Source organism: Calidris pugnax, unplaced genomic scaffold (assembly GCF_001431845.1).
Source record: "Calidris pugnax isolate Ruff unplaced genomic scaffold, ASM143184v1 scaffold13, whole genome shotgun sequence".
Classification (NCBI taxonomy): domain Eukaryota; kingdom Metazoa; phylum Chordata; class Aves; order Charadriiformes; family Scolopacidae; genus Calidris; species Calidris pugnax.
In genome coordinates this window covers 13,972,421-13,985,078 of record NW_015090810.1, presented here as the reverse complement: position 1 = coordinate 13,985,078, position 12,658 = coordinate 13,972,421, and the positions used below count along the sequence as shown (strand labels likewise).

At 33.9% G+C, this 12,658-nt stretch overlaps 1 protein-coding gene across 1 annotated transcript in view; it reads left to right on the top strand.

Moving 5' to 3' along the window:
• CCDC102B (coiled-coil domain containing 102B) overlaps positions 1–12,658 on the top strand; it is a 145,367-nt gene that overhangs the window by 109,680 nt on the left and 23,029 nt on the right. The window contains exon 6 of the mRNA XM_014938472.1: positions 336–410. Coding sequence (XP_014793958.1) covers positions 336–410 — 75 coding nt within the window. The remainder of the gene's footprint in view (positions 1–335; positions 411–12,658) is intronic.

Sequence of the window (12,658 nt, the reverse complement as noted above, 5' to 3'; positions counted from 1 at the left end):
CACTTTGGTTTGTTTATAATCAAGTCAAATAATAATTTAATGTAAAATATTGAGACCAGCTTTCTCATGAAAAGGTCAAAGAATCTGTCCTTTTAAATGAGTAGCATTAGCCATGGAGTTTCTGTTTACTCTTGCCCTGGATTTTAATTTATTCATTACAGAATCAAAATATTCTCACACATTCGTCTATTGATTTTACTTTACTTAGATATTTACTTCACAACTTAGAGTCCTATTAAATGGAAAATGTGGGTTCAAATCCATTTAGACAAAGAAGGAATTGAATCTAGATCTTTTACAACCTGAGTTCTAACCTCCAAAATAATTCATTTTAGGTAATATATTCAACAGCTGATTTTCCAGGCTTCCCTGGTAATGAATTGCCACCAAAGAATTATCTCCTGCTCAAGGTAAGAGGTCTGAATACATCAGTCTGCTCTTTTTTTGAATTATAAATCACAAGGAAAAAGAGTCCTGATTATTTTTTCAGAATTTTCAGAATTGAAACTTTTGTTTGCAAGGAGTTATGCTATTTTTTCCTAATGACTTCATGGATTATAACAATTTCCTTTTTAATAGCCTTCCCCAAATAATGGTTATTCATGTGCATTTCATACCCATAACAATTCCTTCTAGTAACACCTTGTTTGTCATAAGGTGATAATGAGTTATATAGTGTTTTCAGTATATTTCAGGGTGCTTTTTGCATTACAGTTTAAGTCCTTAGGATGAAGAAATGTTTGGACCTTATTTATTCCTTCATGTTTTGCATTTAACACATTATCTAATTTAATGCATTAATGATTTTTTCTTCCCCTGTTCTAATGGTAATTTCTGCTCTAGGATTATTACATTTGTTTGTTTGTTTGCTTGCTTGCTTTTAATCACATCCCTCATAACACATTAAATACTGTGGTTTTAGTTGCCAAGACTCAGCTGTAGTTCACACTGTCTTAGCTTTCCAGCCTCATTTTTTGTAGACCATTAGTTCCATGTAAATCTGCTCATTGAATATAAAACAAATGTTGCTTTGCAGTTTATGACATAAAAATTCAAACATAATCTATCTAAACTGCTGCAAGTTCACACTTTTCTTACTCTTGTGTTTAAGATTTCCAAGTTCAATATTTGCTCTGTACGTTACAGCTTGATTATCCATGTTTTCTTCTTTTCTTTGTGCTAGGAAACAGTTTCCAAGAAATACATTTTAGTCTTACTGCTCTAGCACATCAATTTGTTAGTTCACTGATAAATGACTTTTGCTGTTTGCATCTATTGTGAAGATAAAGTGATTGTAAATGCTTTGAGAGCCTTCTCTATTCCAATACACTGCTTTATGACTCTTCAAGTTCAAATTTTGGCAGTATAAACCTGTAGGTGTAAGATTTATCTACAGTAATAGAAATTTTGTGTTTTCTTTTGCTAGAACTTCTGTAATGTGCTGTTATTATGTAAAACAGTATTGGTTAGTGATATATTCCTTTACTGAAGAGTGTAATTCACTTCTAAACGTAAGTTTTCTAGTATGCTGAAATATTGGTAGAGAGTAAAAGAAATGGCTAAATTCATATGTAGTTTAAGCAAGCCTAATCCCATTGATTTAGTCAAACTAATGCATATTTATCTTAACCCAGGAGCTTCCTTAAACTTTGTCAGCTGTAATCTCAAACAAAGGTATTTTTTCTTATTCTGTTTTCTGTGGGTTTCCCTCTACTTGTTTCTTCATTTAATGTTACTTTTTATTTATTGGAGATCACTAAACTTTCATATAAATAATTTTTGATATTTTTTTTCTCACTTCTATTGGTTATGACAACTGTTGTCCATTAAAAATACTGAAAAATCATAGTTAGTCTTCAAATTCCAGTGCTATAAAAGATGAAGGAAAATCTTAAATAAAGTGCAAGAGATGACTTCATTATTTCTACAATATGGGAGAGTAAAACATAAGTTCCCTTTTTTGTAAGAAACTCTGAAGCTTGAAACCTGATACCCTCTACCAAATAATGGAATTAGGGCTAATACTGTTTCTGTTACAGTCAGGGAGGAAGATACCTGGCTCTAGTACTGAGAGAAAGGTCAAGATGGATTAGAGGTGGAACAAGAGTCTAGATTTACAGTATCATTGTATAGATTTTTCTATGGTCAATACAGACTATTGGTGCATGCAAAGTGAATTTGTCTCTCAAGGGGAAAAAAAACATCCTGGAGTTTATGTTCTGAATAAAACAATTACCTTGAAGTCAAAATAATCAGACATCATTTCTGCAGTTGTCCAAATCATGGATGCTTACTGTATCATTTCTGTCTATTGTCCAAAACTAAATGTTCAATCTGCAAAAGTATTAAATGAATTTCATAAGTAAACACATTTACTGTTCCATTTTAATGGAGTTACCCTTCATTAGAGGCTGTCATTCAAAATTAATATGAGGAGCTATTACTGAGATGCCTATAGTGAAGGGCTGAATAACATAGTACCCATTTTTCAGAAGTATGGACATTTTTGAAATGGGAGTTGAACACTGATAACAGATTGATGTAATACTTAGTTAAATTTTTGTGCCTGTCACTTCTGTCAGTCAAGGTGTGGCAAACTGAAAGAGAAAATATAAGGGAAGAAACATTCAAAGTAACAAGCACAGACAAAAGAGTGTCTTTCTCTCATCCATTTTGCTTATAATACTTCCACAAACATAGAAGAAGGTTTTGGGGTTTTGTTTGTTTATTTGTTTAGTTGGTTTTTAATTAGTAATAACTCAAAATATTGACTTAATTCAAATTTCAAGAGAAATAGTGGGTACTGACCTTATACAAGCTAAGTGAGCTAGAAGGCAATTTTTATACCAATATTGGACTAATATTTTTATCTAGAATTTTAGCTCACAAAGGAAAGGAAAAAAAATAGCAGAGTAAACCCTTCAAGTAAAATTGTATTTTCAGTAAATACTGTGTATAAAATATCTATGTTAGTTTTTCTATGTATTTGCTGGGTAATGACAGATCACCAGAATTATGTGATCTTAGATATTACACCATAACATTATTCATTTGATTTTCAACTCTTCTTTCCTAGCAGCTATTTATATATATATATATATTTTTAGCAGAAGTCTGTATTTCCCTTCATATGTAATCATAACTTAAGAGTACGACTATACTGTAGTCATACTTTGTGGGGGTCTTTTTTGAGAAACACATTTTTGTGTCGTTATTATAGCATATGACATCTTTGGCTTTTTGCATGTCAAGGGGCGGAAATATTTCTTGTAGCTGTTATAATACCAATTCAGTTTATACTTTGTCTTAACTTGATGCTATCAAAATTTACATATAATAATTAGTATTGTTGAGTTTGATTAGAGCATGCATCTGGTCCTGAAAATTATGATGCTTTAGTTTGATTTTACTGTTTACTCTCATTACAATGACAATCCATTGCCAGTAATTAGATTATTGTTTACTTCAAGACCTAAAACTGAGCAAGAGTCATCTGCCTTCAGCAGCATCTGTATGCACCTACCATCTGTTCTTGTCATGCAATCATGAAGCATTATCTGTAGAAGTTTCTTCCTTTCACTTTGTTAATGATTTCTGAAATTTCTTAATATTTGCTGCTAAGCAAATTAACTGCTTTCTTGTGTTTAGTGTTAGCAAGACGTATTTCTTAAAAAAATTATGTCTCAGAAAAGACTAGTTTTCACTACTACTTTAGCATTTTATACTAATTTCGGGAAGAAAAGTGTGCTGCAAAAGTCAGACAGCATTAAATTGAAGCCTTCTGTAGGCTTAGAACTTACTATAGTATCAGTAAAATTTAGTAAATTTTTTCATTATGGCAACCTGTTGCTAGGTATATAAGAATACATTTAAGCTATTGATGCATTAGGTAAACCTATTTTTTCCCTTGAGGAAGTAAAGAAGTAAAATACGGACAGTTTAACTTGACCATCTCGTTTATATTGTTACAAAAATCACATGTATGCTGGGAGAATCTGTATTAATCCTGGGACATAGCTAATAGCCATGTCTGACATTTATATGGTAGACAGGAGTGGGCCACATTTTATCCACTTAAAATTATTTGATTTCATCACAGTTTTTAAATATCTTTAAAACAATACAGAACTGTTGTAATGGTGTTGAATCCCTTGCTATTATCACAAAATACCTGTCACTGTGACCTAATTAGTAATAAGGTTAGGGATGGAAGACTTCATAAGCCCAGCTTTATGGCAAACTGTTTGGCAAATATAACCATTTTGTAAATCCAACTGAACTGGCAACATTTTGCATTTTATATCTTAGTTTGCTTTCTGTTTTGTTTGTACCATTGTCAGCAAGTCAATATGGATGTCTTTGTTGAAAATGTAGAACACAGAAAAATGAAAAAAAAAAAAAAGAAAAAATAGCAAAAAAGATAGAAATATTATTAAAGTGATGATATTAAAATGCTAAAACTTCTTTCTTAAAATTAAAGTAAGAAGGCAAGAGCCTTCTGATAGATGATATAGTTATCATCTCTGGTTTTTATTTTAGCTTATTCCTCCTCTTCCCCTGCCCCCACCCCAGACTCTGAATGTAGCAGAATCTAAGGAATAGAGAGAGGAAAGAGGTTGGCTATGTGCAACGGAACGTACATTTTATTATTTGGTAATGGCTTCCAGCTTCACATAAGCATAAAATTGACATTAACTATTCTTAGTTAATCTGCAGTTCTTAATTTTGCAAAGTTAATGATAAAACAAATGATGCACAAATGGATAGGGATTTTGATTAGTCTTAATGTGTTGTCAAAGGTTTTTCTCCCCTACTTCACTTTTAAAAAATACAGACAAAAAGAACTGTGTAAACATAAGTGATAAGAAAGGAAACCACTCAGCAATATTTTCATGGGAATTTAAATTTACATTGTTAAAGTGTTGATCCTTCCTAATTGTAGACAACATTCATCACAATAAGTAAAGATTGATCTAGTGCCCAGTGTAAGCTTTGTTTCAGGGAATTGGGATGAGGAAAAATGTCCTCTTAAAACATGTACTGAACTACTAATATAAGTAAGTTCTGTTGGTTTCATAAACTGGAAGCCACATGTTCACATCAGTTTTCAATGAGCATACAAAACTAATGAGTAAAAATGTTACTTCTATTAAAGATTCTTAAAACACTATAAAGTGTAGATTGGAAAAATGATGGTTGTCCAATTTTAGCATAAATAAAGGAAAAACATGAGAAAATTAAAGTAATCTCATAATTGTTTATAGAGATAAATCCATTTTTTTAAGAATTTTCAGGAAGAAAAGTAATATTTTGCTCATAAGCTGTAATTTTCTGCTCAATAATTATCTTTCAGGGAAGTCACATTTTATCAACATGACTAATTAACTCACTGTACTGCTGTGCTAATACTGAAGGAAGCACAACAACTGAATATTGATAGTATGAGTTTTTAATAAAAGAAAGAAGTTAAATAATAATATGTTCTCCATATTCCATAGCAGCAATTTAAATGTAAATGTAAAATACAAAAAGGACCTCCATTTTCTTCCAACATGGAAGGAATGTATGCATTCTTGTAATCCACATTTTTATTATTGAACCAGCTCGAGAAACAAAACAAGCTAAAGTGGAAATGTCAGTTGTAAAAACACAGGTTAAAATCATATTATTCTGAAGTTAATTAGCTTAACAGGGCCAGAATTCAAGCAGGCTTATCTTTCTTGAAGTGATCATTCAAAAGCAGTAGTTTGCAAAAATCTAAGTTCCTGAGTCTTATGTTTCACAACAATTGCAAAACTGACTTGCCCGCTTGGAACAAATCTGGGACTACAGATTGATGGAGAACAGAAACCGTTTCTGTAGGGATGTAGTAGATGGTTATAGTATAGGACTAACTGAGGTCTCATTGCTACTAATGTCGGTGACAAACACATAACCACTGGAAGGTAGTTATATGCGGTGCTTTATTTCGCGGGCCCGGGAACCAGGGGTAGTCACCCAAATCTGGTTCGCCGACGACCGTGTCAACTTACAATTTATACCCTCATGATTATACAATTTCATACATATTCAATAGTCACCCCATCACCTCTTATTACATATTCATTAGGGATTGCTTCATAGATTGCGTCATTCTGGCGACATTCCAGTCCCTTCTGGTGGTCTTCGGTGGTCGTTTCTGATGAAGTAAGACGTCTTCCTCGCCGTGTACTTTTTACCTTTCGTCCTTCTGGTAGGTTTCCAGGCCCGTTTTAGATGCCTATCTCCTCCTTATTCTTCTTGACTTTTCAGGCATCCTCGGTATGCCGCTTCAGTAGCTTTAAACTATACCCCTCTCCCATTATTATAGAATGCAGTACCAGATCACAAATATACAAAGATTTTACACCAAGTTCAGAACACCTCGTATTTTCCAACACTAATGACACTCTCTGACACAAGGTTCATAAGTCTTGCTCTACTTAATGGACAATGGAGGGGCTACATAGAACTTAAAGTAACGGCATGAAACTTGGGTTGATGGAAATTTTTGCTGAGAGAGACAACCTGGGATAAACAGTAAATAAAAGTAAAATGGAGATGTTCATCAATCAGTATCTTCCTATGCTTAGTCAGAAATTCATTGAGCTTGTGCATTGGCCTATAGGAATTTTGTAGTCAAATAAGAGCTCACACTAAAGAGGAAGGTTAGAGCTACATGGTGCTTCTAGGCATACGTGAACAACAAATTAGAACTGTTCTATACATTTTTTCCAGCAAGCAATATTCATTTTCAGAACACCCTTTATCATCTGTTGAGAAAGACCTGACATCCAAATTTTACATCCAGCTAGATATTTCAACGCTACTATCATATTTATAGCTTTATAACCTTCCTTTGCTTTGACATTTCTAATTTATAACAGAGGCAGTCATCTAAATAATTTAGATTAAATGTTTGCACCTGCAAAGTAGAGAAAGTTGAAAGACTATAAAAGGAAAACCTCCAATCTTTTTCTAGTACCTTCCAATTATGCTTCCAGAAGGATGAAGGGAAAAATCAAATTGACATTTGGACATATTAATCAAATTCAGTGCTACATTGTGTATCACCACTAGATTGAACCCCTTAGTGTTAGTTGTGTCACTGCATAAGGTTGCTAACAAATAGTTTCCTGGTATGGAAATCTAGTATGGAAGTACTTGCATTGGAAGGTAAGAAAAATATAAAGAAATATTTTCTAAGCCATTTTTCAGATCGCATCGCAGATTGCATTTCTACTACTTTTAGAAACACTTTCTTTCTTACATTGTGTCCAATTCTCTAGTTCAAAGGAACCTTTTTTTTTTTCCTTTTGTGTCTTATTTCCCTTGCTCTTACTATCTTCTAATTAGAGTAAGCACTAATGTGAAAACTATGGGTTCTTTATGTGAATTGAAGCAAGGATTGATGAAGGGACTTTCACCCTGAATTTATAATGGAAGTTGTAATGACCAGTTTCTTTCCAATGTTGTATTTTATTATAACAGTGCATAGCTAACAGTACTGAGAAATTATTCTTGTCAAAATTGGAATAAAAAATGAACCTCAAAAGTGCAGAAAGCAAAGAAAGCAAGAATTTCATACAAAACCAAGACTATGTCCTTTAGAAAATGGGGTGGGGAGCGGCTGTGGGGAGGAGGTGAAGGGAAAAAAGAGTGCAAACTGACACTACAAACCAAAAAGTATTATGAACTGTTCTCAAGGCTAGAGGTAGATATGATTAAATACAGCATTTCAGATAAATAATACTGATTATCAAATGTAATCTGTTAATAGCAGTCTCAGACAGGATCATACTAGACATAGTGTGTTGTTGTATACTATATTCCTGTCAATCAGCCCCACATCATTAATCAGAGTTATATCTTTTCAAACAGATCAGGAAATAATTTATTGACTGGAATTTTGTTAATTATTTTCAATTAGGAGCTACTCGTGTTCCTAAACAGTACCTGTTTCTTAGAAAAGTGTTGTGCTCTGAAATCTCCTATGTATTCCAGTCATCTTGTGGTAGCTCAGTGATGAAAATCCTCCTCAGGATGCCATGGGTTGGATTCCTGCTCTGCTTTACTCACATTAGCAATTTGCTGTTTCAGCTATGGACCTGGAAAGCAAATATTGGATCCCCTACTTCAGTGCATTTCCCCACCCTCTGTTCTGTGGTAACCTTTCCTGCCTGTTGAATCTTATTCAGTGTGAGTATTCAAGTACAGGAGATCTCCTAGTTGGTAAATAGTAATTGTAATAATATTTCAGAAATAAAAAATGTTCATTTATAGCACTATTGGTCATATTTTTGAATTACAAATCAGTACATGTTTATTTTTAAATTTTCTCTACTGCAATGGAGTTATTTGGCAGCAAATTAATTGAATAGATAACCAGAGATATTTGATAAGAAGTTGGGCTGTAGTTTATAAATTATCTACCAGCATGATTTTTTGAGATACTTAGGTGATTGAGAAAAAACCAAGAAATATCTACTCTCCCAGTCTGTAACCTTTCTTCAGTGAAAAATTTCTCTCTTTCAATTTTGATCTGTTTCTTACAGCAGGTCATCCTCAAACATTTTTCATTTTAGCCATTAGGAAAGTAACACTGAAGAAATTGATTTGAGATGTAAGCAAAGAAAAATAGATTACGTATGGAAATGCTCACTCTACAGCTTGAAGCACGGAACAAGTGCTTTCAAATAATTTAAATGGTGAAATCTATCAGCATTTTTTTTTTCTCTCTTTTCTTTTGATAAATACATAGACAAGAACCAATTCTTCTCCTGAGCTTTTTGGTCTCAGAGTTTCTGGCTGGAAAAACAAATAGAATGTTTTCTGTCCTGTCATCTGTAAGAAACTAGGTTATGAAGAAAAGCATACTTGCATAGCTTTAAGACACTCATACTCACTCCAGTCAAAATATAACTTGGACTCCATAGTCTCTCTGAAGTGTATTCCAAATGACATCAAGTTATAAAATGTGCAGTTTTCAAAGCAAAGACTAGGTGTTCTAAGTGACTCAAGGCTAAACTTGTTGCAATATACAATGACACATTCATCAACACATCTTTACGTAACACATCATATGTTCTGACACGATACAATTTGAGGTTAAAATGAGAAGGAACTTCCTATAACATACTCTAACTTTCTCATCGTTTTTCATTCCGCTTCAAAAGCTAAAGATCTTTCTTGAACATTCACAGCATTAACAGGAAGTTAAGCTACAGCTCTGTTTTAGCTCTTTTTTTAATTTTTATTTTTTTATGTTAGAGATATCTTGAAGTCTCATCAGAATGTAGCAATGATTTTCCTAGTAGTGTTAAAAAATTCTCAGTTGCAATGTGTAGGCAATTGGACACATTGAGAAAAATCCATGGGAATATTTCATGAAGATATAATTTCTGGTGTGAACAGTCAAATTTTTAGCACTCTTGGACTGAGGTATTTTGTTGGCTTAAGAAAGACTCACGGAGTGGGCAGTAGGCAGCCTTTGTGTAGCTTGCAAAATCAGTTATACTCCTTGAGTTTTCAGGTTGCATTGGCTTGGATCCTTGTGATTTTCTGCCATAGAAACTCCAGAGTGATACTCTTTCTTATGCTGTAGGTTGTCATCAAACCCTGAGCACTGGGAAAAAAAAATTAAAAATAGCTGCATATGTTAAGTTGCTTTACTAACTCTTTTTGTGGTTTTGGGTTTTTCTTTAATTAAATTTTTATGACTAGGAATGTAGTGCTTATGAAATTCTTTAAAATTAATATGAGCTGCAAATGCTTGCAGTAAACAATGATTAAAATGTATGACTCAAAACTATGGCTGCTGGGTTGGCTTTTTTGTAATTTACAAATATCAACTAAACACAAAATTATGTGCTGTATGTAGCAGAGCGCTGTATAATTACTGTCAGGAGTGACACCACTCAGCCTGCTGAGTGAGAAGGCTGGGGTTTGGGTTGTTGTTTTTTCTTTATTCTACTATAATAGCTGTGTTTAGGCATTAAACTGCCAGACTGTCTGATTAAGTTATTATGGTTGAGATTGCCTTCTTCAGAGCTAAATGGTTTTGGAATAGCTGGGGTGCTGGCTTTGTTCTGTGTCAGAATTATTAGGGGTTTTGTAACACCAAGAACAAAATCGCAACTCTTTTTATTTCCGTTGTTGTTGAAGTATATCTGCATCACATCATGGGAAAATATTTTTGTATTTGTTGTATGGTTTTATCTTGAAAAAACATCAGAAAGTATATTGCAGGCTCTTCTCTTACTTCCTCTGCTGCCAGCCCCTAGTGATGTCTTATGCTCCCCAAAAAGTTTCTAATTTCTTACTTGAATTTTTAATCTAATGTGAATACTAATGTGACTTGTGTGACTAATGATAGGTTCCTAGCACAAAGATTAAATCCAGAAGTGCAACTTTCTAAGAAAGGTCATTGAAGAAAACCAGCTTTTATTTGAGGTTATGTAGATATTTCACAATTATATAAAAAACTGTATTGTCTCTGTTAGATTGTGAAATAGCTGTCAAAATGTACTCCTTGAAACCTTAAATATTCTCCAAGTGATTTCTAAAGCTGAGATATCTCCTGTGAAGTTTATATTAGTAACATTCAATGGTGGATTAGAAGTGGGATGAACATACAAGGGATTGATATACATATATGACCATAAAGAGTAGATATTCACAAAAAATAATATTAGACAGTAACACTACCATCTCTAACCTTCCTTGATGTAAACCGAGTGGTCAGGATAGAACAAGAATCATAGAATGGTTAGAATTGGAAGGAACCTTAAAGATCATCAAGTTCCAGTCCCCCTGCTATATGGGCAGGGACACCTCCCACTAGAGCAGGTTGCTCAAAGTCCCATCCAGCCTGGCCTTAAACACTTCCAGGGATGGGGCATCCACAACTTCTCTGGGCAACCTGTTCCACTGTCTCATCACCCTCACAGCAAAGAATTTCTTTCTGGTATCTAATCTAAATCTCCTCTCTTCCATTTTAAAACCGTTACTCCTTGTCCTGTCACTACACTTCCTGAAAGAGTCCCTGGCCTGGTCTCCTGTAGGCTCCTTTCAGATATTGGAAGGTTAAAATGGAATTTCATGTTGAGATGGAATTTCCCATGTTCCTGTTTGTACCCATTGCCCCTTGTCCTGTCCCTGGGCACCACTGAGAAAGGTCTGGCCCCAGTCTGACTTTGGTTGTCACCTTGGCGTAATATTTTTTCTCCCAGCTTACTATTAAGGGATTCCTTTTTAAACAAGCTTGCCTGGCTAGAATAAAGGTATAAAAAGTTTATAAATCAAGCCTCAGTTCTGTATTTCATATGTTATGGAAACAAAATATACCAAAATATTTTTTTGGTATATTATTACCAAAATATGTTTCAGATATTTTTATAATCTGTAATTGGGTTTTGGTTTTGTTTTGTTTAAAACATACCTGATAACTTATCTGTTAGACTCTTTTCTTAATAGAAAGGGAGGAACAAAGTTTGTCCAGAATGTCTCTTTTTCTGTCTGTGATTTGAATGAGATCCTTTCCTTAGATAAGGGCCATGTTAATGCATTTAAACATCTTTCAATTATGTAGGAAAATTTCCATATCATTAACAAAGCAGTTTAAGATAAAACCATTGACAAACTTATAAATATCATCCAGTCTTAAACTTGACAGCTGTCCTCTAACATAGTTTCTAGGAACATTTTGGGACAATATAGAGTATAGAAAAAATTCCTTTAATTGGTCAGTGTGCAACCATGTGAAAACAAGCATCTGCCTAAATGCACTTCAAAATATTTTTAATTTAAAAAAAATAAGTATAGAAATGATGTAGTATGTTTCACACCAGTTGTATAAATTCAGAGTAACAGAGCTGCCTTGTCTGAACATTTAAGGGAAAATTTTATTTTTCAATGTGTCCTGAAAGCTGACAAAACCCAGTTCTGCCAGATCAAGGCAAGAGTATAAAAATGGAGAGCTGCTAAGAAAGAAGTACTGTTAGCTCATTACTGTCTTCCAGGCTCCCCTCCCCTCTTGCTCTCTTCCCTCCCATCACTCTCTCCCAGTCGCTCACTCTCTCTTTCTCTGCCCCTCTCCCTCTCTGTCTCTTTCCCTCTTTTCATTTTTTTCATTTTTTTAATAACATGAATTGCCAGCTTCAATAACGCTTTTTTTCAACTATGACAGCAGCAGGAGAACCAGACTGTAAATCCCAATGCATAGTGAGTATCTAATGTGGTTGACTTATCTCTGTTTATTTAAATCTCACGCAGACCACAGAACACTGACCTATGCTGACTGGTTGGAATGGTTGGTTATTTAAACTTATTACACCTTGCCCATACCTTATAAATGCGATAAGTCTTGCCCATAAATGTCATGGGATTTATATTTTCCGTTAAGCAGAAATGCCCGAGAAAAGATTTCAGATTTGATTACCTTTAATCTAAGTTCAAATTTCTTGTGATTTTGACCTGACAGTGCAAATATCATGATCTGGCAAAAAGAACAAATTGCGTGCTACTTAATTCCCAAAATACCAGAGAGGCTTTTAAGTATGAAAAACCATAAAATTTGACCAATGGACATTTGAGGAAAACTTTTTATTTCAGATCCATTAGTTGAAGATTTAGTTCTGTG